The sequence below is a fragment of the Ammospiza nelsoni genome, chromosome Z, assembly GCF_027579445.1.
Source record: "Ammospiza nelsoni isolate bAmmNel1 chromosome Z, bAmmNel1.pri, whole genome shotgun sequence".
NCBI classification, from domain to species: domain Eukaryota; kingdom Metazoa; phylum Chordata; class Aves; order Passeriformes; family Passerellidae; genus Ammospiza; species Ammospiza nelsoni.
In genome coordinates this window covers 44,706,544-44,730,031 of record NC_080669.1, presented here as the reverse complement: position 1 = coordinate 44,730,031, position 23,488 = coordinate 44,706,544, and the positions used below count along the sequence as shown (strand labels likewise).

General features: G+C 49.7%; 1 protein-coding gene across 1 annotated transcript; it reads left to right on the top strand.

The window, feature by feature from the left end:
• The first annotated feature begins 8,897 nt into the window (after nucleotides 1–8,897).
• Nucleotides 8,898–10,157, top strand: FOXD1 (forkhead box D1). The gene has a single exon (XM_059492879.1). The coding sequence runs from the start codon at nucleotides 8,898–8,900 to the stop codon at nucleotides 10,155–10,157; it is 1,260 nt and encodes a 419-aa protein (XP_059348862.1).
• Nucleotides 10,158–23,488: the final 13,331 nt, after the last annotated feature.

Genomic DNA, 23,488 nt, shown 5'->3' with positions numbered 1-23,488 from the left:
ATTATGTTTCTTTCTCCCTTTTTTAGTGCAGGCCCTCTCTCAAAGCTCGTGGCTGTGCTTCTCCCTGCTGTCCTCATCACCTCACCTCCCTCCTCCCAGCTGGCCAGTGCAGAGCTCTGTGGTGGGGCCCCTTAAGTGAAACAAACCCCAATGCCCCCAACTGCCCCTGCCCAGCCAAACTACTGAGATTCTTCTGTCACCACTGCCTGTGTAACAGCCCTTGTTCTTTTTATTTCTTCCACCTTGTGTGTTTTTCCCTGTGGCTTTTCCTCTGCTGTTATGTTATTGTAATTTATAAACTATCCACATGCAGCTGCTTGCTGCTGGTCACGGAGGGCACACACCGTCTGTGTGCCTTTACTGGATCCCTCAGAGATGTCCCCCTGTAGCTGTTTTCCCTCACCAAGGCCTTAATCTACCCTTTTTAAGTATTGCCAATCTTTGTGTTTTCGGAGTCCTGTTCTGAGAGCCAAACTCACACTCCTCCCAGGCCCTAACTCACGCAGTTGCTGCTGCCTTTGAGTACATGTAAACCTTGTTCCTCAGTTTGCATTTCTGAGGCAGAGATCATTCAGTCTACAATTTCAGTCTCCCACTAGTTTGCCACTGTGTTTGAGTTTACTCTGACAAGTGTGACTAATCTCACAGCCGTGGGGAACGCGCATGTCTGGCTCCAGCAGAAGGCAAAGCAGTCCTTGCAGGAGCTGTGCTGCACAGCAGAGGGCAGGAGCAGATTTATGGGGGGGGAAGAAGCCTGGCATTCTCATCAGTGCTACACGTGCTCACAGAGTGATGCAAGAGAGGAGGAGCCGTGTTGCTCCATGGTCCCAGTCACCACCTCAACCGAGCTTGATGAGCCTACTGGGACCAGTGGAAACACTGCTGACCTTGCCTTCTCACCCTGTGTTTTTATGCCTTTTATACTGATTCTTCTCTGGAATATCCTCAGTTAACTATTCTCTTTGGTCTTGTTTCTGTAAGACTATGTTAATAATTAATCTGTCCTTCTTCATTGATTAACATTGTCTCTCTTATTACTAATTCCCAGAGCCAAGATTTTTCCAAGGCACTACTTTTTATGTGTCTGTAAATTTAGTTTGCTCTTACATTATCTTTTCACTACACCAGAGCTGAGTGATAATTTGTACAAAAGATATTGATCCTGTTAAAATCGAGGCCTTTGTAATTAGTGAAAATTAATGATAATCCCAAGATGACTCCATCTGGTGGGGGTAGAAATTCTCAGGGGGATGATGATTCAAAAGGCACTGCTGAAGAGCAGCAGCCTATGTGCCTCCCACCAGGTGAATCACAGATGAAAATTGGGGGATGATCAAACAACTGTAAAAGATGGTGGGGGAACCGCCAAAAATTTGGTTCACCGTTTCTAAGAAAAATAGCAGGGGAAGCTCATATTATTTACCTGAACTAGCAACCCCAGTATATCATTCAGAAGGAGGGGGGGAAAGCAGATTTAGGAGAAGGGGGTGTTTGGGGAAGACAGAGTTTCTTAGGAACTAAAAAGAAAGCTTATAAATTTATTGCAGGATGAAACTGCCAATGTACCTGCAGAAAAAGGGAAGAGAACCAAGATGAAAAAACACAGAACACACCTGAGTTTGTAACAAATCTGCTTCAGATTTTTTACACTCTGCCATCCATATATGTGTAATAGTCTAGAATTGCTAGGCCAAATAATGATTACAAACAAGCAAAATATTTTATTAGACTAAAATACTGAAGTGAAAATTAATCACAGAAAGATTATCCTAAGATAAAAACTGTAGAAAATGCTGTTATGGCTGGCATTTTAGGATCAGCTGGTCTAGAGATATGATCTCATGTGCTCTCATGTGAGATTTTTGAAGACAAACTATGATGAAAACCACATTGCTGAGTCGTATCAGGACACAGCTAAAGTGATTCAAAAGTGGCAGTTCAAGGGGTTCTAAGATTTGGTTACATTTCATGGATCAAACAGGAGACCTTCAAAAAAAATAAGCTTTACATCTGAGAAAAAGCATTTTAGCATGCTAAAATAGTAATGGCTTGTTTTCTTCAGTTTTTCTTTTGTAATTCCATAATGGGAAACATAAACCTAAACCTGGATTTCGTAGTAGCTGCAGATCTTCTATGAGAAATGAAGCAGATCCAAGGACTGTACCATTGAGAGGGATCCTGAGCTCAGTAAACACCTTTTCAGTTCTGAAAAAGGGTGAAAGTCATGACCTCAAAAACATTGAAGCATATACATTGCTAAAGGAAAGTTCATTAGCTACACCAAAACAGCATAGGAATGGAGGAAGATTGTTAAAATGGTTACTTAGAAAAATTGTTTCCTAAATTATATGGAAGTTTAAAGGCAGGAGAATTTGTTCTCAAAATGGTAGTGGAAAAGCTCTCCTAAAAGTCATGGCCAGTGCTGCATAAGTAATAACAGGGAATGTTGAGGAGAAGTGCTAGTATTATATTGAGGGGACTAATCACAGATCTAAAGCATAAGTGATCAGGCTGTAGTGAAGCAATATTTGTCTTGATTACCAGGAACAACAAGAAAAAAAAACATGGCTTTAGGCAGTGAAGGAAATCTGATACTTAAAATTTCATTTGGAAACATTTGTTCAGAAGAATGCTGTATTTAACTGCAGGACATAGGAGGGAAAGTACTGAGTAATTTTGAAAATACCCATGTATGTTAGCAATTTTATGGAGAAAAATAGCAGCATTATGTAGTAGAGAACCAAAAATGTTGAGAGAGAGAGATGAATGGAATAGAAACCATCTCCAGATATCAAGACATTAGACTCACTGAAGAATTAGAAACTTTTTAAGGGATGTAAAATATATAAACTTTGATAGGAGCCCAGAAAGATTCAACCAAAGTCTGGTGCTGTTTCCATCTCATGTGTTACCATGTTGTATCATGTGCCACAGAGTTGATCTGTAATAGACTTAGTGTCAAGGAAGAGAGGCTGCTGCCCGGCAAACAATGTCCTTTTCTCACCGTGACTGTAGTTTTTAAACTCAGCAACCCAAAATACCTGGGCTTGAAACCATATCACAGGCTTTTTACAGCTTCCAGGATGCCTCTCCCTGTAACACCCTGCAGAGTCCTACTAGGGAGTAGTTGGAGAAGGGCTACATCAAGAATCCCCTGCCTTCACTGTACATAGTACAACTGGGCTTTGCAGGATATTTGGGAATTTGAGTTAATAAGACTGCTAAAAGCTCACCAAGAAAGGCTTACCTGTTAGTTCTAGTCAATAGCAAATACCTTCCTAGAAAATAAGAGGTAGAAGTCACTATATCCTTTATTGGCTATGCATAGAAAAGGTGATACCTTGAATTTATGCATGGATGTTAGAGACTTAGACAAACTGTTTATTCCTAAAGACATCCTATACACAGAATTCAAGAGGACTTGAATCCTTCAAGCCATGATCGCAGAAATATTTTGACCTCTGCTAAGACAGTGGTTTTTGTATTGTCTTTAAACATTAACACAAGTCAAAACATTGTTGAGACAACAACCCAACACACACGTGTAAATGTGTAACGTATCACATTTAGCCCAGGATGAATCAGGACTAAGTTTGGCCTACTTTAGAAGAATAAGTACCATCATGCAACCTTTGATTATTGCCTTGGCATCTCCAAAATTTTTATTCATTCTGGATTTTACTTGATTTTCTAGACCTCCTGGTCCAGCTGGTGGCTCGGCAGGAGTGGTGAGCATGCATGGCAAGAGGTGGAAAGGCTGAACAAGGCAAGGGCCTTCCTTTTTCTGCAACAGCTAGCTGCTATTTCTGCTCAAGTCCTGGCAGGAACCCATTACCCACTAATTTCTAGATGGAAAAATGGATCATTGTCTTTGATCACAATACAGCTTATCCCGAAGGATTTCTAAGTGGACGAAGAATATACCTGCCAATATTCACTGAATTTATGAATGAGTTTGTACTCCTTTGGGGCTTACTTTCAACTCTACAGAATGAAATAGAAAATATTTCAAATATTTGAGACGCTAATTATGGGATCTCCCTCCTAGTTTGCTAAAGCTTGTTTACAACAAAAAAAAATTAAGGGCTTATGTGGAAAATGGTAGAAAGATTTTCAGTAGCTGGTGAAGTTATGGAATTAAAAGTAACCTAAACAAGCATGATTTGTTCGTGTGAAAAGTACTCTGCTATATCAGCTCCAGCAGCCAGTGCTTAATTTTGTAAATCTGATATCCTTCCACCAGCATTGGAAAGAGTTACTGGTTTTAAGGGGTAGAAATAATAAGTTGAAATTAGAACTGGCAAAGAATATTTAAGCATCTCATGCTGTTTTGAAGGACTATTAAGAAAATAATAGGAGTGAAACGAACAAGAAAAAAGGTGGAGAGAATGACAAAGATTATCAGGAATACATAATTACTTCTGTGCTACTCTAGTGATTCTGAAGGAGAACTCCTCAGCATGTAAAAAAGGTGACAAATGAAAAAATTTGTCATAGAATCTACGGAGTCATGAACAGCAGGAAGAAAGCGTTGAACAACACTTGTTCCTTGTCTCTTCCATGACAAAAATGAGGGCGCGTCACATTTAAATGAGCAGGTGACTTGCATAAAGCAAATGAAAAGAGACACTTCTTACCACTCATGGTTAAAGCCTAGGAGCATTTCACCACAGAATATGTTTAGTAGTGTAAATGTACATGATTTCAAAAAACAACTGGGCAAATTCATGGAATAAATTCTCTCACAGGTTGTTAAATTCCGATATTATCTCCACTTTAAAACAAACAAACAAACAGCTTGAAACCTAGATTTCTGGTAGCTAGGAATTAATGTTACACACTTGTCTTGTTCCTATATTCTTCCCTAAACATCTGGTCTTAGCTCATGTTGAAGTCAGTTTATTCTGCTAGATGGGTCTTGGTCTAACCCAGTAAAAATGCTTCTTAAGATCAGAACATCATGAGGACATTAAATCACATTTTACAGAAATTAAAAATCCAAAGAGTTTTAAAGGTAGTAACTTTCACTTGTCAGAACAAATGTACATGGCCCACAAGAATTATAGAACAAGGAGAAAAAATCTGCAAACCAACAAACAAAACAAAACCCAACAAAATCCAACCCAACAAAACAAATAAACCAAACCAACTTGGTCAAGAAGAAAAAAATGTGTGACAGGAGTAGAGGGGAGATCATCTCCAAGGATGATAAACCCTTTTTCAGCAGTAGACATGGCTGGAACCCCAGATTTTCTTTAGTTTTTCAGGTGACTGCTGCCAATCCTCTCCAATGCATTGTGATCACACAGACATTGTAATCCTGGCCTCTGCAGAAGGTTAAAGGTGGTGTTAACCTTCCCCAAAACTGCGTGGCAAGAGTAGGGGAAAATAAACACCCAAAAATGTGGAGATAAAATGCCGGTCACTGTTATACTGGGCTAAGAAGACCACGGCTCTCACTGTCACTGTTATTGTCTCTGTCATGGACAGAGGTCATGGACACCGCGATCCTTTTGCAAGGTAATTGCTGGTGCATTTATTTATTTGTTCTATGACACAAGCAGCTCAGAATTCCATCCAATCTTTGACTCAAGACACAACATTCACAGAAAATGGAAATTACTCAAAAATTGGTTCTATACATTAAGAAAAAGTCCAGTTCTGCAGCTCTGGAAAACTCAGAGCGCCTCAGCCAGTGTGCCTGTGTGGCTGCTTGAAAATGCCCTGCATAGTGCCCAGGGTAATCTTTGATTTTTAATAAAGGCCTGGGCTGCACTGGTAAAATGTGGATGTTCTGTGTATGCATGCAGGAATTGTGTGTACAGTATATAACAAAAATTACAATTCATAATAATCCAAAACTTATGAGTAATTTTAATATGCCCAAACAAAAAAAGCATAAATCCTAGCTGAGTAACTGTATTTCTCATCCCGCAACTGTGGTTTTAGATGTATGATATATCAGATCATTCACGACTAGCAGGAAACCGTAGAAGACAGCCCCCAAGATCCTGGGTCAACGGTGGTCATTTGGTGGTTGCGTGTGTGGGCAGAGAGCCCCGTCACGGAGGTGGTAAGGTGGTCCAGGAAGTTCCAGCCCTTTCGCGGTGTGGCTCCAAAATTCTTCTTTAGGGTCTCGCGGTGCCGCCCAGTCGCTGAGCGGGGGGATTCCTGCCCGACCGTGCCTTTCTCGGGGGATGCTTTGGCCAGGGAGGTCACGCCGGGCCCCGAGCCCCGCACTCGGTCCCGCCGCCGGCGCTCCTTGCCGGTAGATGGCATCCCCCGTCCGCGCACAGCCGTGCCCGGAGCGGAGCGGCGCTGACCGCGAGCTGGGCGACAGGGCAAAGCCCCAGGCCCCGCCGCTGGCCGGATTTCGCAAAGGGAAATGCCACCCCCCGATGGCACCCCGATCGGCCCCGTCCAGAACGAGCCGCAGCCCAGCCGAGGCTGGCGGCAGCTCGGTGCTGTGGAGGAGCCGCCGGTGTCACACGCTCAGTGAAACAACCGCGCGTTCTGCTAGAGCAGGATCGAGGGCAGAGCGCGGCTCTTTTGGTTTGTCGCTCAGTGGTTCTTCCCTGTGCATTTTTAAACTTCACCGTTCTTCAGACTTTAGAGCATGATTTTTTAAAGACTGTTTTAAACGTTCAGGCTAGGAGAAGATAAAGAATGGGCGGGGGGGGGGGGGGGGGAGGAAGCAGAAAGAGAAAATAGTAACTCTTCGTAAAGACGAGAAACCTCTTGAAGACGAAGAATCCTATCTACCTTTCTTTAGTAGCTTCCCGAGAACCTTAAAACTAATTCGAAGAGAAATTTTATGAACTGTAGGAACTGTAAATCCGAGTGATATCTATTTTTGTGCAGGAAAAAAAAAAAAAGCAATTAGCTGGATATAGAGGGTTGCGTTTTTTACTTTTTATTCCCCCCCATTTTGTAACTTTTGGTGGTATTGTCTTGCAGGCGCCTTAGTAGTGAACAAAATGTAAATAGGATTATTTGGAAATAGTAGAAAGGATTATGTTGTAAATCCATGGAACTGGGTTTGAAACAGGGTGGCTTGTAGCTTTGCGTTAGGACAGTATAGCAACAAACCAAAACGTATTTCGAGAAATTGGGTGTGTACGTTGTTTGCAAAGTGTGATTTGATCAATGAGACTTTATGCATCAGTCTGCCCTTCTCAGGACGATTTCTGCCAAAGAAGGAAATGCTCCTTTACTCCCAGTCGGATCTTGATTGCTGTTTATCCTGCCAGAACTGGGAAAGATGGGATTTTTCAAAGCCTTTCTTTTTAAGACCATGGTAATTGCATTTCTGTCCAAATTTCTGGGGGGTTTATTTTGTTTGGGTTCTTTGGTGGAGTTTTTGTCTCTCTCTCTCTTTTTTTTTTTTTTTTTTTTTTTTTTTTTTTTTTTTTTTTTTTTCCTTTTTTCCTGCCAGCCCTTACATAAAGGGGGCCCCGGTCCTCTGTCGTATCATAGATCACCTGAAAAGGGGAACAGCGCCACAAAATTAGCAAGCAGTAAGCAGTCCTCTGTCGTTTTCTCAGGGGTGTTGCTCCTACTTAAAGTGAAAGTTCCATTCTAAAGGCCAGTGAATTTATTTCCTTTACATACAAAGGAGGTAACGCTAATTCTCTGTGTTTCTCATAGCGGAGGGAGTGGAGTGTTTCTCATAATGGAGGGAACTGCTTCTCTCTCTTTAATAACCATAGCCTTACAATTTGACTGAGAATAGTGGTGTGTTTTGGAGGCTGTTCTTTTAGAGTTTGTGAGGTCGATAGCAAGAGATATTTTATTTCCTTCTAAATTAAACTCTGGAGAGTGATGGGGGAGAGGTAGGGAAGGATGTCTCTCAACCATTCCGCGGACAGAAGTCTGAAGTTTATTAACTCACCATCTCCCTCTCCGGTTTGATTTTTTCTTCCCCCTTCCTTCCCACGGGAAGCAGCACCCCGTCTCTGAGGGCAACCCCGGGAGATGCAAAGCTCCTAGACCGTCCTCAGGGTATCCGGGAAGATGCGCCTACACTTTGCGACAGACTTTTTTTTCCTTTTGGGTTTTTTTTTTGTTTGTTTGTTTGTTTTTGTTTGGTGGGGGTTTTTTGTTTTTTGGGTTTTTTTTTTTCCCCGCGGAGGGTCAAGTGTTATCTTTATTTTCTCCCTTTTCCACTAAATATGGCACCGGTCTCCCCGCGGCCCCCCCCGGGGCCCCCCTGGATGGGGTGAGGCCGGGAGGGCCCAGACGGTGGCGAGGCGCCCTTCTTGGCCAGGGGGGAAGGCTCGCCGGGTTCTGACGCTAGGAGCCATGTGATGGCCCCCTCGCTACAAGGCGGGGAGGAAGGCTGCCCTCCCTGGGACTAAGCCCCAGCCTTTTCACCGTGTTTCCTAAGGCCCAGCAAGCCGTCCCCTACGCCCTCCCTCCTCGCCAGCCTCCTCCCCTCTCCTCCTCCCAGGACTAGGCGCGCTCCCTCCTGCGCCGCATCCATTAATGTCTGGGGGCTGAGGTGAGGAGAAAGAAGGGGAAACCGACTTCCAGGAGAGACGGCGCAACCTCCCTGCGCCCGCAATAACAGATCCCAACCGAAAAAAAAAACCGAAAAAGATCCCCAAAAGGGGGAAAGGGAAGGGAAAAAAGAGAAAGAGAGAAATCCAAACGGCAGCAAAAAATACCCCGAAACAAAACCCTGACTAGCCGCCGCCTCCGAGAGGGCGGCGGGAGCGCTCCAGAGGCGCGGCAGCGGCGCTGGGGGCCGGCGCGGCTCGGAGCGGCCCGCCTGCCCGTGGCGGCGGCGGGGCGGCTCTCCGCGGAGCGGCGCGGAGGCCTGGCGGCGGCGGGGAAAGCGCCCGCTCGCTCGCCGCGCCGCGCCGGCCGCCACCGATGCGCTGCCCCGCCGCCGCGCCATGACCCTTAGCTCGGAGATGTCCGAGGCGTCGACGCTGGCTGAGGAGACCGACATCGATGTGGTGGGCGAGGAAGACGACGAGGAGGACGACGAGGAGCCGCGGACCCGCCGCCGCCGCCGCTCCTACGCCGAGGATGAGGAGGAGGACGACGACGACGACGAGGAAGAGGACGAGGAGGATGTGGGCGACCTCCACGCCGCCGCCCTGCTGCCGCGGTCGCCCGTGCGCGGCGGAGGCGTAGGTGGCGGCGGCGGGGCGGGCGGCGGGGACGCTGCCGGTGGCTCTCGGCCCCCCTCGCGGGGTGGCCCGCAGAAGGCGACGGCGGGCGGCGGCGGGGCGGGCGGCGGCGGCGGCGGGGCGGGCAGCGGCGGCGGCAAGAACAGCCTCGTGAAGCCGCCCTACTCCTACATCGCTCTCATCACCATGGCCATCCTGCAGAGCCCCAAGAAGAGGCTGACGCTGAGTGAGATCTGCGAGTTCATCAGCGGGCGCTTTCCCTACTACAGGGAGAAGTTCCCTGCGTGGCAGAACAGCATCCGCCACAACCTCTCCCTCAATGACTGCTTCGTCAAGATCCCCCGGGAGCCCGGCAATCCTGGCAAGGGCAACTACTGGACGCTTGACCCCGAATCCGCCGACATGTTCGACAACGGGAGCTTCCTGCGCCGCCGAAAGCGCTTCAAGCGGCAGCAGCTGCCGGCGCCCGAGCTTCTGCTGCGCGCCGTGGACCCCGCCGCCTTCCTCCCGCAGCCTCCGCCGCAGCCCCCGCAGCAGCCGCCCTGCGCCTACGGACCCTACGGCTGCGGCTACGGTCTCCAGCTCCAGCCTTACCACCCCCACTCCGCCCTCTTCGCCTTCCACCACCCCTCTCCGCCGCCCCGCCAGCCCCCTGCCGCCCCCGGCAGCGCCCCCGGTGCGGCGCTGCCCCCCGCCGCCGCCGCGCCGCCGGGCCCCTTGCTGCCGGCGGCGGAGCTGGCACGGACGCCCTTCGGCTACGCGCACCCGCTGGGCCCGGCGCTGGCGGCCTCGCTGCACTCCGCCAAGCCCGGCAGCGGCGCGGCGCTGGCCCGCTCGCCCTTCTCCATCGAGAGCATCATCGGGGGAAGCCCCGGCCCCGGCGCGGGCAGCAGCTGCGGCTCGCAGTCGACCTCGGCGCCGGGGCTGGCCCGCTCGCTGGGGAGCGCCGGGAGCGGCCTGCCCCCCGCCGCCGCCCTGCCCGCCACCCCCGGCTTCGCGGCACGGATCTCTAACTGTTAAGTGTTTGGGAGTCTTTCCGAAGGTAGGATCTGGGGTATCTCCTTTCTCCGCCGCTCGGACGCCCGGCGGACGCTGCCCGCAGGGGCTGCCTGTCTTTGCGTGGGGATAATTGTGACGGGGCTCGGGGGCCGTCCGCCGCGAGCGACGGACCTCCCGCGACCTTCACTAGTGCAAAGCCAGGTGTAGATCTAGATACTGCACGGGCAGGCGGTCGCTACATCGGAAAGTTACTCGCTACTCCTTAAAAAGAAACAAACATGGTGATAAATAATGTCTCTAAACCGCTGAAGTTCAGAGATTCTCAGGTCTAGGAGCTTGAAAACAGTAATGTACAGGAGGAAAAAAAAGGCTTGAGGGAGGACAGCAGAGCAATACTTTTTCATTTAGTACACTTGTCTCATGTACTTTTATAAAAGAAAAGATTAACGTGTTTACACAGAAGAAAGTCAAGATTATCATTTCTTATTTTAACCTGTGTTTTGTATTATAATAGACTTACGGAGTTTTTTTATTTTGTACTTTATGCGTATTCTTTACAAGGAATATTGTTAAAATTACAGCAAGTATTATTGTACCATTTTAATGTAAAATTTTTACACATTTTCAAAAATAAAATTTTTAATTTTCAAAAAAAAAAAAAAAATGTCAAAACCAAACCCAAAGACCAAAGGAGCCCAGCCAAACAATTGGCTTTGGATCCTTCCCTCCTTAGCACTTCTCCTTTCTTTGGGACACTCAAATTTTTTCTTTGGGATTAATAGCACAATAGTCAAGGAATATTCTAGCTTGGAATTTATTATGTGCAGATTTGACTGCAAAGAAGAAAATAAAAATAAGATCTTTGCAGGCAATGCATTGTTAACCCTAGCAGATAAAGAATGACAAAAAACCCAAAATAAACTAAACAAAAACAAAAAAAACAAAACAAAGCAAAAAATCCACACAACACCAACAAAACCCCCCCAAGAAAACAAAAAACACTCTACAAAAAACAGCAGGAACGAAAGAGGGGATAAATAGAAATAGGTCTCTCTGGAGGGAGTAAAGCCCTGTTCTGTAAGTCGCAAATCAGGGGATTGATTAAAACGCCGGTTTAAAACTATTTTTATACTTTTGGGTGTGTTTTAAATCACAACTGCATCATAGTTTGGTTTCCAAGAGGCCAAAGGAAAATACTACTAATAAAGGGCGTGCATTGAACTTAAGAGAGATTTGTTCTAGACACTTATGTTTCTGTGATGATGATAATAGTGGATGTGTTTCTACTTTTCAATACATAAAATATAAAATGCGCTTTGTAATATCCTCGTGTGATGAGTTGATTAAGTTTATAAGCTGTCGAAATAAGGATGTACAAAACAAACCATGAAAGCAGCTTTTCTGATTCCAAACACTCGTTTTTAACAGCATAAGGTCCATAGATATATATTTTATAGACTAAAAAAATTTTAATCAAAAAATCTGACCTCAAATATTCAGAGCTTTTATATGGAAAAGAGAATCGCATGTTTTAAGAGTAGGCATGTGAATGTTTGTTGTGGGCTAGGAATACACGTTTTTCAAAACAGGGAGGCGCTTTTTAACTGCGACTGTATTTATAACTATTTAGGAGACTCGGGGATCAAATATGTGAATTTTCATAATAAAAAAATAATAATAATAAAAAGGGAGGGATGCCTTTTAGTGCTCTTTGGAGTGAGGAGGGGTTTACATGTAGAAGTATTTCGTCGCCTGGGTTTTAAAGATTCTCATAGACGGAAAAGTGGTAATTCTCCGTTTTGTTTGTAGCAATGCTGCGTTAAAATAGTGGGTTTCAGAAAGCAGAAAGACTGGACATAAGATCTCTGCTGGGCTCCATTTGCAGTCTGGAGCTGGAAGGCCTCTTTGGGTGTTCCGGGTTCCTTAGCAGAAAAATAAGTCCATTCTAATTTCTAAAACAAAAGGGAAAATACCCCAGAGGCACCGTGTTCGTATTCTCCAGGGAGAGCGAGTCTTTTTCACGAGAGACCGATTAATTCACTTTCCCCGGGCCTGGCCGGGGGATGCGCCGGGCCGACACGGGCCGGTGCGGCGCGGAGTGCCGAGCTAAGCTGAGGCCCCCCTCGAAGAGGCAGATAAAATCAAACAGGGAAGTGTTTCGCGGGAGACAAGGCAGCTGTGGCCTTGCGGCGGTGCGAGGCTTCCCGAGGAGGGGTGCTGCTGGCGCTCAGTTTGGGTTCTGTCTGCTCGAGTCCTAGGGATCTCCACGAGCAGTTACATGAGAAGGGTAGATTCCGGCGACCCACCCTGTGTTTGTTTCTCTTGGCTTCTACGCAGCAGACCCCGGGTACGCAGTAGACCCCAGGGAGCCCGGCGACCTCCCCCACGCAGAATCCAGCCCGGCCTACGCCAGTGGGCAGTGGGGTCTGAGTGTGCCCACTACCCATCCCTCAGGTCTCCTCAGAGATACATGGCAAGCAAACTGCTTGGCTACTTTTTCCTTCCACGTTTTTCGCCGGTTGCCTCCATCCCGTGCGGACAAAACCTTCCCTTGGGAGTTGCTAGGGAAGGTGACAGGAGCAAACTGCAGTAGGTGGTACGGATTATTTTTTTTTTCCTGTAAGGAAAAGGGGGTCGAGTAAGAGGTCCAGAGTCCTGGTGAAGGACCTTTTTGCCTGTTCTCCTCGAGTCTGCGGGGAAGACGCCTGGCCTCGGTGCTGGTCCCGAGGGTCCTGTTTCCCCGCTGCTGCCGCAGAGCAGGTGCTGCCAGAAAAGGAGCCGGCCGCACAGCCCTTTGATGAGCTCGCAGCACCGCCGGGCCGCAGCGCCCCATTCGCATGCTAATGGCCCGCCGTGCTCTCCGCGGCTTCCAAGACTAACAGAGAAGCGAACAGTGTAGTCCTCGCAAGGACGGAGCCCGGACGAACAATTCTTCCAAAATAGTCTGGGCCCTAAACAATCTGGTAAGACATGCAGTATAGTGTCGTCTCCTTCTCCTCCCAGAGACAAAGTGTGGATTCATTAACCCGTCTCCTTGCTCATCCTATCCCCGTAGGGCTATGAGAGACGAATTACTGGATCTGAATTGGGAAGGGATTGCTCTATAAGGGGGCTAATGTTTCAATCAGTTCATCCTGAAGGACCACACAAAAAGAAACTTCTTCGTTTATGGTGCTATTATGCGGAGTTTTAATCTAGGGATAGATTTAGCCAAATGTTATCTATTGGGAATTTAATGAAGCCCTTATGTATTCAATCGTCTTTTATGCCACACACAGTGTCTCTATCCAGAAACGTTTCCTTCCACATAGTTCTTTGTTTCTGATGGGTGATTTATATACTTTTAATTAGGTTTTTAAGAAATTCTTTCTTTTCAAGTATCTTGTATAACGTTTCTCTTAAGCAGGACTGTGTTAGGTCTCTTCCCACATCCCCTATAAAAGAGGTTTCCCCTTCCCTCCCTGGTTTTGAATACGATTAGTTTGCACGTCCACACCCTGCGCCCTTCCTGCTGGAGCGCTCCTGTTCCTTGTGCAGAAGGGCCGGACATCGTGCCCGCTCTGTCGACACCGCCCTGGGCTCCCACGGGCTGCGCAGCCCGGGGGTCCGGCCGAGCCCCGTGGCTCCCGTGCACGGCTTCCCAGCCTTGAAGCTGCTCTCAACCCAAACCATCCCCATCCGCACCTCCTTTGGACCACACCTTCGATCTGGTTTGTATTTTAGGTGCGGTGAGAAGCAGTCTTGGGGTCAGCGGGGTGCACGCACATCCCATGCTTGCAGGCTAGTTTCAAATACCCAGGACCGGCCCCATCACCCAGTCCGGAAGATGAAAGAGGGGAGCGAGGCCCTCACCTGCTCTCAGCTGCTCCCTTTCTTGCAGCGCTGGTGGCGAGGGCAGAGCGCACGGTCGCCCCCGTAGAGACTGAGGCCTGTTCGGGGGATCTGTGGGAAAGTGGATCTGATTTAGCTGTCCCTTGGCACGACCTGGAGACTCCTCTCCGTATGTAATACTTTCCCTCAGTACTTACAGTCAGTACTGCTGTAGTCTCTGATAATATTGTATTTGACAGAAGTAATGGAAATTATGATCTTGGCCAAGCTCTCGCTGCTCTGGAACTTGCTAACCAATGCAGATCCGTTTTTCAACTTGTTCACAGTGGTTCCCCCACCTGCAGTGGTATTTCCTCTGCTTCCCTCGGCAGCGGCCGGCCGCACACACCATCGGGACCCGAGCACCGGCGGGGACCGGCTGCCCTGTGCCCGCAGCTGGGCGTATCCTGAGCAGGTAGGTGGCCCCCTCCACCGTTCCTCACCTCCAAGCCCCAGTGACCTGCTGCAGGTGACGGCAAGGCCTCTCCGCCCTTCTCTGAAAGTCCTTTCTCCTTTGCAACCCTCACCGTGAGAGGCACGTCGAGCAGCCGCCGTTGTTCGCTGCCCCTTCCTGCACTGCAGAGCACCACCAAGATGTGGAGGAGGCATTCGCGCAGAAGCGTGTGTACGTGTGTGCAGGAGAACGGCGCTTCAGAAGGTAACCAGCTGCTGCCGGATGGATCCCCGCTGCGGCAACAGCCGTGCTCGGTGCCTCATGGCGCAGATGGGTGCCCGCCGATTTTGTGGAGAGATGGAGAAATGAACGCGAGTTCCAAATCGGTAAACCTCTTCCTCTTGTTTTTCGCTTGAGGAAGAACTCTGTTCCCCGCCGCCGGTCCCCGCCGGGAGGTGTACTGCAGGCAGCCGGCCCTGAAAGCACGCCGGCGCCTTCCCAGACGCTTGGCTCGGCTTGCCGCTCACTCACCGGCACGACCGAAAACAGCAAAGGCAGAGGCTGCGGGCTGGGAAGGCACCCCAGCCCCACTCGCGGCCGGCCCGGCTGCCTCAGTGAGGGCGGCCCCGAGGGCTGTGTGCGGCTGCACGGCCGCGGCGGTGGGAGCGGGGAGGCACCCGGCAGCGTCCCGGCGGGAATCACCGCGGGAAGCCCACGGAAGATGGATAGCGTACGAAGATGTGCCCTTAGTGCAGCGCTCCTGCTCCACCAGCTGCCGCAGTGAGAGACACAGAGGCACCCTGCGCTCTGCGCCATGGAGAAACCTTTCGGCTAGGCACCGTAGTGCCCAAAATGTACAAAAACATACATATGGACTGGACTGGACGAAAGGGGCCTCTCTTTTTAATTTTTTTTTTCTTTTAGCGCGGTGTCTCGTCAATTTCAGAAATTCTACCGCTGAACTGAATTCAGAAGGAAATTTGTGGTTGCGGGGTTTTTATTTTTCTAATCAAAATAATTAAACTTTCCCTTCCTCCAAGTCACAGGAGACCTGTTGAATTGATTCTGTTTCCCTTTCGCTGATACAGTAAAATGGCACGCAGAAATCTGCGGGACCCCGTATTTAGATGATTAATCATGCAATTTATGTTAGAAGCAAACCGATACTTAGATAATTACGTTGTTGCATTAATTCGTTTCTTAAGACAGGGAAAGCCTTTTCCACAGGCAATCCGAAGGTATTTCTGTCCCCTGAGTGCAATAGAAAACCATGTGAGTGCATCGAAACGCGTGTGAACATTTAGGAGTGTTGTCTCGGACCCGGTGACACCACCAGCCAGTGCCCGCACAACTGTAGCACTGCGGTCATCGCTCCTGCTAATGCCCACGCTTTGCCAAGACCTTTTAAAACCTGTGAATGTCTCTTCGTACCACACTGGTAGCAGGACTGCTTCTCTAGTTTCATTGCAGAAGAGTACATGCACACCTGTATACACGAGATACATTAAATACACACAATCAAGATTAATGAGGTGACTTCCCTGGGTTTTCTTTTCGTTGAATAAACACTGTCACGTCTGCTTATTCAGCAACAACCAGACGAAACAGATAGCTTTCTAATATACGGGTATACAGTGAAATTCCACCTGTCGGCTGCATGGGGGGGGGGGGGGGGGGGGAGGGGGCAGAGAAGAACAGCCTCTTCGAATAAATAGACGATTAAAATAACCATTGGTGAGGGGGAAAAAAAATTGAGGAAAGATGTCCAGTGCCGAGCAAGGATAAACAGATGTATCAGGTGACTGCTCGAAAGCAGAGGGATCGGAAATTACGGACCATATTTTATATAAAAAATATTTTATACTTTCTTTCCAGCCCGCCTCTGATTGCACAAAGTGCCGTGGGGCTGCTCGGTGGGGTCTGTCAAGCATTCCTCTCGGTGGGCTCTGTCAAGCATCCCTTCCACCTTCATGGAAGTCCTTAACCTGTCTTTCTCCGTGCAGACGGCGCTGCCGGTGGGGCAGCGCACGCAAGTGTGTACTCTCGCACTGTTCCGCAAGCGCTAGGCAGCCGGAGGCCCCGCTAACCCCTCTTCCTCTCTACTTTTCGCTTCTGTATGAGAAGCCAAAGGGTGGTCTTTCTCTGAAAATTAACCGCTTTAAATGGCTTTCAGCTCTGCTTGCATCCCGATGTCTTTCCTCCTGGCACTCAGACATCTGCCGGCCGGGACATGATTTTCGGTGGAATCCCCAGTTCCACCCGTCCGCCTCTGAGGCAGATGTCCCGTCCCGCGCACCGGAGCGGGGCTACCGACAAGAGGTGTGGATTGGATGTCTTCGCTTTTAATAAAAGACTCTCTTCCCCTCAAGCCTCCTCCCCACCCAGAAGGAATCCGCAACAACTTGCTAACACCCATGGGCAAGCCAAACGTGGCGTTTCCACAAGAGATTTTGAGTCCGGTCCCGGAGGTGCTGCTGCGCCTGCCGCTGCAAGACGGCGCGGTTCGCCCGCTTAAGCGGCGCAAGCCCCGCGGCCGTGCCGGGGCGGAGCCGGGGGCGCTGCCGGCACACCGGCAGGACGGACCGTGCTCGGTGCCTCCTCCCGCCCCCAGGTACGCTGCCGTGCTAGCGGGGCTGTCTCGGCCGCCCGCCGGCAGGGCAGACCGCTGCTGCCACTGAGGGAGCCCTCTGGGCTCATGACTCCCCCGGGGAGGACAGCCTTCGGCCCGGTCTGTCCTGCCGTCGACACCCACCGTGGGGCGCGCGGGGGCGTGTGGGGTGAGGGGAGCCCGGTGCCGACGCTATAAATCCCTCGGCAATTGAGTTCTGCACCTTTGATTTGGAAAATCGGATTCTTTGAGTGGAAACAGTTGACAGGAACTTAAAAGGATTAGCTGCATTCCACACAGGATCATTTTTACTCGTAACATTTTGAAACGATTGATCCCTTCCAGACCATAAACAATGTCCAGAAAAATGATCTAACGAGACTTCCATTGTTTCCTTTTGTCTACGAATCCCCTTTCGCCAGCAGTTTGATTAGGGACTTTGACAGGCTGGATTGTAATCACAGACACACACACACACAGACACACAGACACACAGACACACACACACACAGACACACACACACACACACACACACACGCCGTTTTCCCGAGATAAGTATTGAATTTGAAATAGTTCGTCTTTTGCTCCATAGTGTCATTCTGCCAGAAATCGAGGAGAAAGGCAGGTAGGGGCAGAAGGAGCAAGGAGAGCGGGACCGAGAGGGGTGCCGCAGAGCGCCGAAATGAGGGGTGGGGACATTTCCCAAGCTTCTCTTGCTGGTTTTTGTACCGGCCTGGTAGGAGAAAGAGAAAGAGAAGACCCACAGGTGCACAAGCCTGCTCGGGACATAGAGCGTAGAATACAACACGTGCTCCCCGTTCCCCACCGCGGTCCGAGATGACTCAAGATCCGCGGGCTCTGCTTGGTCCCTCTCTCCTCCTCTTCCCGTCCCGTCTGAGGGCAGGAGAGTTAACGCAGGACATTAACGGGGTGGGAGGGGAGCGAGGGGGCCCTGCCCTGTCATGCTGACCGGCCGACTTTTCCTCTGTTCTGACACCTGCGCGCACTGCCCCATGCTCCTCTCCCTGATTTATCGCCCAATTAGAGGTTCAGCCTTCCCCGAGCGACCCGTGCTGCCTCCCCTGACGGGTCTCTGCGGGTGACGCCTCCCCTGCGATAGCACGGGAGGTGATGGGTCGAGGAGGCCTTTTTTCGGCCCCTTCTGTTTCTCTTCCTTCCCCTCCGTATCTGTGTGAACCCAGGGCCTGGTGTCGCAGGAAAAAGCCGGAGGGGGCCGGAGCGGTGTCCACTGGCCCGTCCCGGCCCGGGGCTGTGCCGATCCAGCCTGGATCGGGGGAAAACTCAGCCAGGAGAAGCATCTCAGTTATGTCTCCCCTTCAATTAAGAGACAGCAGCTCCTTCCCGTCGGATTTCACTGGACTTGTTCTTCCTGTTACGCTCCGGGATTACTTTTTTCTTTTTTCTTTCTTCTTTCTTCTTTCTTCTTTCTTCTTTCTTCTTTCTTCTTTCTTCTTTCTTCTTTCTTCTTTCTTCTTTCTTCTTTCTTTCTTTCTTCTTTCTTCTTTCTTCTTTCTTCTTTCTTCTTTCTTTCTTCTACTTTCTTCTTTCTTCTTTCTTTTCTTTCTCTCCTTCTCTTGCTTCTCTTTTTCTTCCCTTTTTTTTTCTTCCTCTTCTTTTTTCCCCCTTATCTCTTTTTTCCTCACACTGAGAACAAGCGTCTCCCCAGCACAGACTGGTAGCATTGAGCATCTTCTTAACTTAACTGTGTCTTCCTTGTATCTATCAATCCACCTTTCTAATTAGACTAATTAGAAGATATGCGGAATGTTGCTGGGTCCATAGACTAAACTGCTTAGGGTTTCTGAAAGGAAAGCTGAATGCCCGCCATGGGAGGTGGCCATTCAGGGGTACGGTAACAGTTGCTACATTTATCTCCTGCTATTGAAAAGAGCTCTGCTTAAAGCTCGATTAAAATGTTTGGAAACTAATGCCACCCTGGATCCCTCTCTAATTAGAGGGCCTGGATAGATCGCCCTGAGCAGTCAAAAGGAACTCCTTCCCGGGCTTGGCTTTTCTGTTCAGCAGAATGTCTTCTCTCCCCACAACCCCACCCCCACCTCCAAAAAAGAAAGAAGGCGGGGGGGGGGGGGGGGGGCGGGCGGGGTTGGAAGGGAGAGAAAAAGATAACGGATCTATAAAAACGGGGGCAGATAAATGGGACAAAATCTTTCTCCCCAAGCGTTTTGTTTGGTCCCGGTTTTCCCGACGGCACGCACGGGCTCTTCTTACTGGATTCATCTTCAGCGGTCGGGACAGGTTAAGGTTGGGCAGCTCCTTCTCCGCTGCCTGCGGCAAGCCAGTCAATCTTGGGGAAGGGGAAAAGCCGTCGCCCTCCTTTCCTCGCACGCACAGGTGCGGGGCGCGCAGCCCGGTTCCCTTCTTGCCGCGCTGCCCTCCTCGCTGTGCCCCGCCGGCCTTGTTCAGAAAGAGCAGTGCAGTAAAAAAGGGGAGGATGGACGGTGGGGGAAAGTCACCCACGGAACTGACGGCTCCTGTCCCCCAAACGCTGCTTGCAGGAAGCCCAACGCAGAGCAGCAGTTGCCAGCAGGCCACCGGGCTAAGTGACGGAGGGGCTGTTGGAAATCCCGCTCTGGGGTACCTTGTGCCTCCATGTCTAACCCGAGAGCACCGCCGCTCACCTAAGCACGCACGCATTTGTGTGCGCCCGCGGGGTGTGCGGAGGGGCGCGGACAGCCCTCGGGTCGCCCCGCTGCCGGGAAAGGCAGCCTCAGCCGGACACTTTAGCGTCGGGCACCTCGCGAATTTGCGGCGCCGTTCCTTCCCCGTACGGCAGAGATAGATTTTGTCCTCATAAAGGCGAGTCAACGACTGGTGCTGGCGGGGGAAGGGATGAGGAAAATGTTCTCTTCATTAACACAAGCCTGTTACGCAGATGACTTAATTTACGGGATAGATATGACCAAAAGTGCCTGGAAAGAGCCCACACTCATGGCTCGGCAGGCGACGAGCCCGCGACAGCCGGCTCTGACCCGCGGGAGCTCTCTGTCCTTTTGGCGGCGAGCAAGGGCGCAGCGGCCGCCCCGTCGGTACCGTCGGGTCGGTAGGGGGTGGATGTTGCGGGTTTCACCCCTTGGCCTTTGGTGGTTACAGTGCACCAAGTATCGGCAGAGGGCAATAAAGTTGGGAGTTAATTTTTTTTTTTATCATTATTATGTTGTTGTCTTCTCGTTGTTGAGAATGATGCAGTGGGCGTTCTGGAGAAACTGTCCAGTCTACCAGGGAAACATATCCGCATCCCGCTCTCCCCGTATTGCCCCAGGAGAGGCCCCTCTGGCAGGTGGGATCTCCTGAGAGAAAGATGTACGGGAGTGGCAGGCAGAGAAATCCCGTTGACATTTTCCTTTTCTTTCAAGCCTCGGGAGTTACCTGCAGGAGAGGGGAACAGAAGAGAATTGAGAGGATCTGCTCCTCTTCGTCCCAGTAGTCTGGCGACGTTACCGGCGGGGGAAGGACTAGCTCGGGACCCGGATGAGCCGGCAGGTGGGAAGCGGGCAATTCCAGCCGTGTCCCTGCTCTGCCGCGCTCTTCCTCGGCCGGGCGGGGGGCTGCTCACGCTGTATCATGTTTAGTGTTTAGTCCCAGTGAACTCAACAGGACGAGTCCCAAGGACAAAACCGATCAAATATTTCCCTTAGGAACATACGGGGAGCTGCTCACGCTGTATCATGTCTAATTCCAGTGAACTCAACAGGACGAGTCCCAAGGACAAAACCGATCAAATACTTCCCTTAGGGACATAGAACCTACTTTATTTGTTTATTTATTTATTTATTTATTTATTTATTTATTTATTGTCTCCTCCGAAAGCGAGTCCAGCTGAGAGGACAGATTTTTTTTTTTTTTTTTTTTTTTTTTTTTTTTTTTTTTTTTTTTTTTCTGCTGCAGAGAGCGCATCCCTTCATAAAATGTGCTTGGAGGACCTCACCCCTGCTCCACTGCGGACCGCGGGGTGAGAGACTCCCTTAGGACACACCTGCGGGATTAAAAGACCGGAAGACCCCTCCCCTTCCCCCCCGTCAGAGGGAGGAATTTGTCCCTGGGGGACGACCAGGAGACTTTTTCGTGGCTGCTGGGCCGCGCTGGCCCCTTACTGAGGATGTAAGAGCGACCACACACACCCCCCCTCCAAAAGGCAGGCTTTTCTCTTGCCCCTGCTCATGGGCCGTGCCCCTGTCTACACCCCTCCAGCACGCACAGCATCTAGGGAATTTCATCAGGAAATGCAAGTCCGGAGGTGCCCAAGACACAGGAAGAGTGCTCGAACTTCAAGGATCAAAGAACTGCATGACAGCTAGTTGAGAGTTTGCTGAGTTTTACTGAGTTTCAGAGTTTCTTAATTTTAGCGTATAGGATCTTCCCAGGACCACTCTGCATTTCTTGAGCCCAAGGATGCTGGTGACCTCTCTCATTTGGAAAATAAGCGGATGAGGACAGAGTTTCGTGTCCAGACCAGGGCAGCTGCAGCTGCGTGCCTGGTAGTCCATCGCAGTCAGCAGGTGGCTGAGCTGTTTGTCTACACTTTACATGTTTCACATTACGTTCCTCGTGGGCGTTATACAGCAACTTTCCTTGTTAGCCCTGGGATTTTCTCTCTCTCTTTTTTACATGAGAGGTTTAACTGAAACCTGTAGCCCGACACTGATCCACCCCTCCATTCCTTCTAGTCTGGGCTCTATGACTTTGCCTCGGATATGCTTTGTGCAGTCGTGCCATTCACCCCAGGCTGGTCAAGAAGGCAAGTGGTGAGAGATTAGATGTTTTTGAGGGGGGAGCGAGGAAGAGAGAAGGGAAGGCTGAGGGTAGAAGATGGATTAGGCTTCTCTGAAATCCAGACCTCAGTGAAAATTCCACACAGAGTCATAGCCGCCCCGCGGGGAAGATGTGGACATTTCTCTCTCTCTCTTTTATTTTTTTTTAATTTTTTTTTTTTTTTTCCAGCGGGTGCTTCGGGTAGAAGCAGGTTGATGCGAGGGGCCCCAGGCCACCCCGCCCCTCTGGGGGACGGCCTTTCCCAGGGCCCCGGAGGCCGCTGCCGCGGTGATGGCGGGGCGCGAAGGGTCAGGGGCTTTACTAAGGGAGATTTCGGAGGGACAGCGATCTGCATGTCTGAAAACACGCACTCCTCGCCATCTCCCGCCAAAGCACCCTTGTGATCTGGTCATCTCAACCAGTCAGAACAACATCTTTCCCCTGATGTTGATGGCAGAAAGAGATAAAAAGAGAATTGAGATAAATATTTGTCCTTCAGGAATGGAAGTTATTAAATTAACACCCCAAAGTTTGCGCTATCTAAGGAGTTTTGTCAAACATTATTTTTTAAAAAGACAGAACAAAATATGTGAAGTTCTGCCTTTGGCCAAAGCAGTGGAGTGTAAGAAAAACATATTACTGTACATCATGGAGCCGTGCAAGCCACTGCTGGACATGTACAACAGAAGGTAAATAGATTATTTTGTTTAACAATACTGACAGCTTGTATGGAGCAGAATTGGAGAGATCTAAATATTAATAGACTCATTCAAGTGGAGCAAAAGTTACAAATCATTAGCTGAAGAAAGTTGGCTTCCAGCCCACATTCTATAGGGGCATGAGGGAAGCGTGGTAACTGTGCTGTTGCAGGCTACAGAAGGGCAATTTTTGTATATAATTTATTTAGATGAAGTGTGCAGAATGTTTTTATTTGTTCTAGTTCTAGCTGTCTCACCTCTGTGTGAACTCCCCAAATCCAAATCTACTCCAAATTCTTCTGCTCCCCCTTCTGCACACTTCCCTCCAACGTGTTTGCTTTGGCAACTTTCATGTTCTTGCAAACAATTCTTCCAAAGATATCAATCACTCTTGCACCCAAAGAGAAATACTGTACACTCAATGCGATGACAAAATGAAACATGTTTGAAGCAAACCATGTGTTCTAGTGTGCCAGGGATTATGTTATTTGTTCAGGGAATATGTTCGGAATATTTTAGGCTTCTGTTACTCTTGTAATAGTAAATTACGGGATTTATTATTTCGGAGACAACCCAAATACCTCTTTACACGTGGAGAGCTACTAAAGGGGGAAGCCTACTCTGCGTCGAGCTGGGGGAATTTATTGGCCCGCGGTACTGCATTTCACGATGCCGTTCGGCCCGAGACGAGCAGGAACCGCGGCAAGCGGGCCTGGTGCCGGCATTGCGGCGGGACGGCACCGCCTGCTCCCACGCGTGTCCGCCGGGCGCGGCGAGCGCAGCTCCGCGCCGGCCGAGGGAACGGAGCCCGTGGAAATGCTCTGCCCGCGGCGGGGGCGGGTGAGGCCGAGGGTGTGAGACCCGCCTGCTGCGCCCGAGCGGTGCCAGCCGGCGAGTGGGAGCCCCACGGGCGATGGCTTTCGAGCGGCTCGGGGAGGTTGCATCGGCCCCCAGCCTACGCCTGGAGACTGATGCGTGTCTGCCGTGCCT

Bases quoted from the DNA above. Each gene is read 5' to 3' on its own strand.
- FOXD1 (XM_059492879.1), top strand. From the start codon at position 8,898: ATGACCCTTAGCTCGGAGATGTCCGAGGCGTCGACGCTGGCTGAGGAG.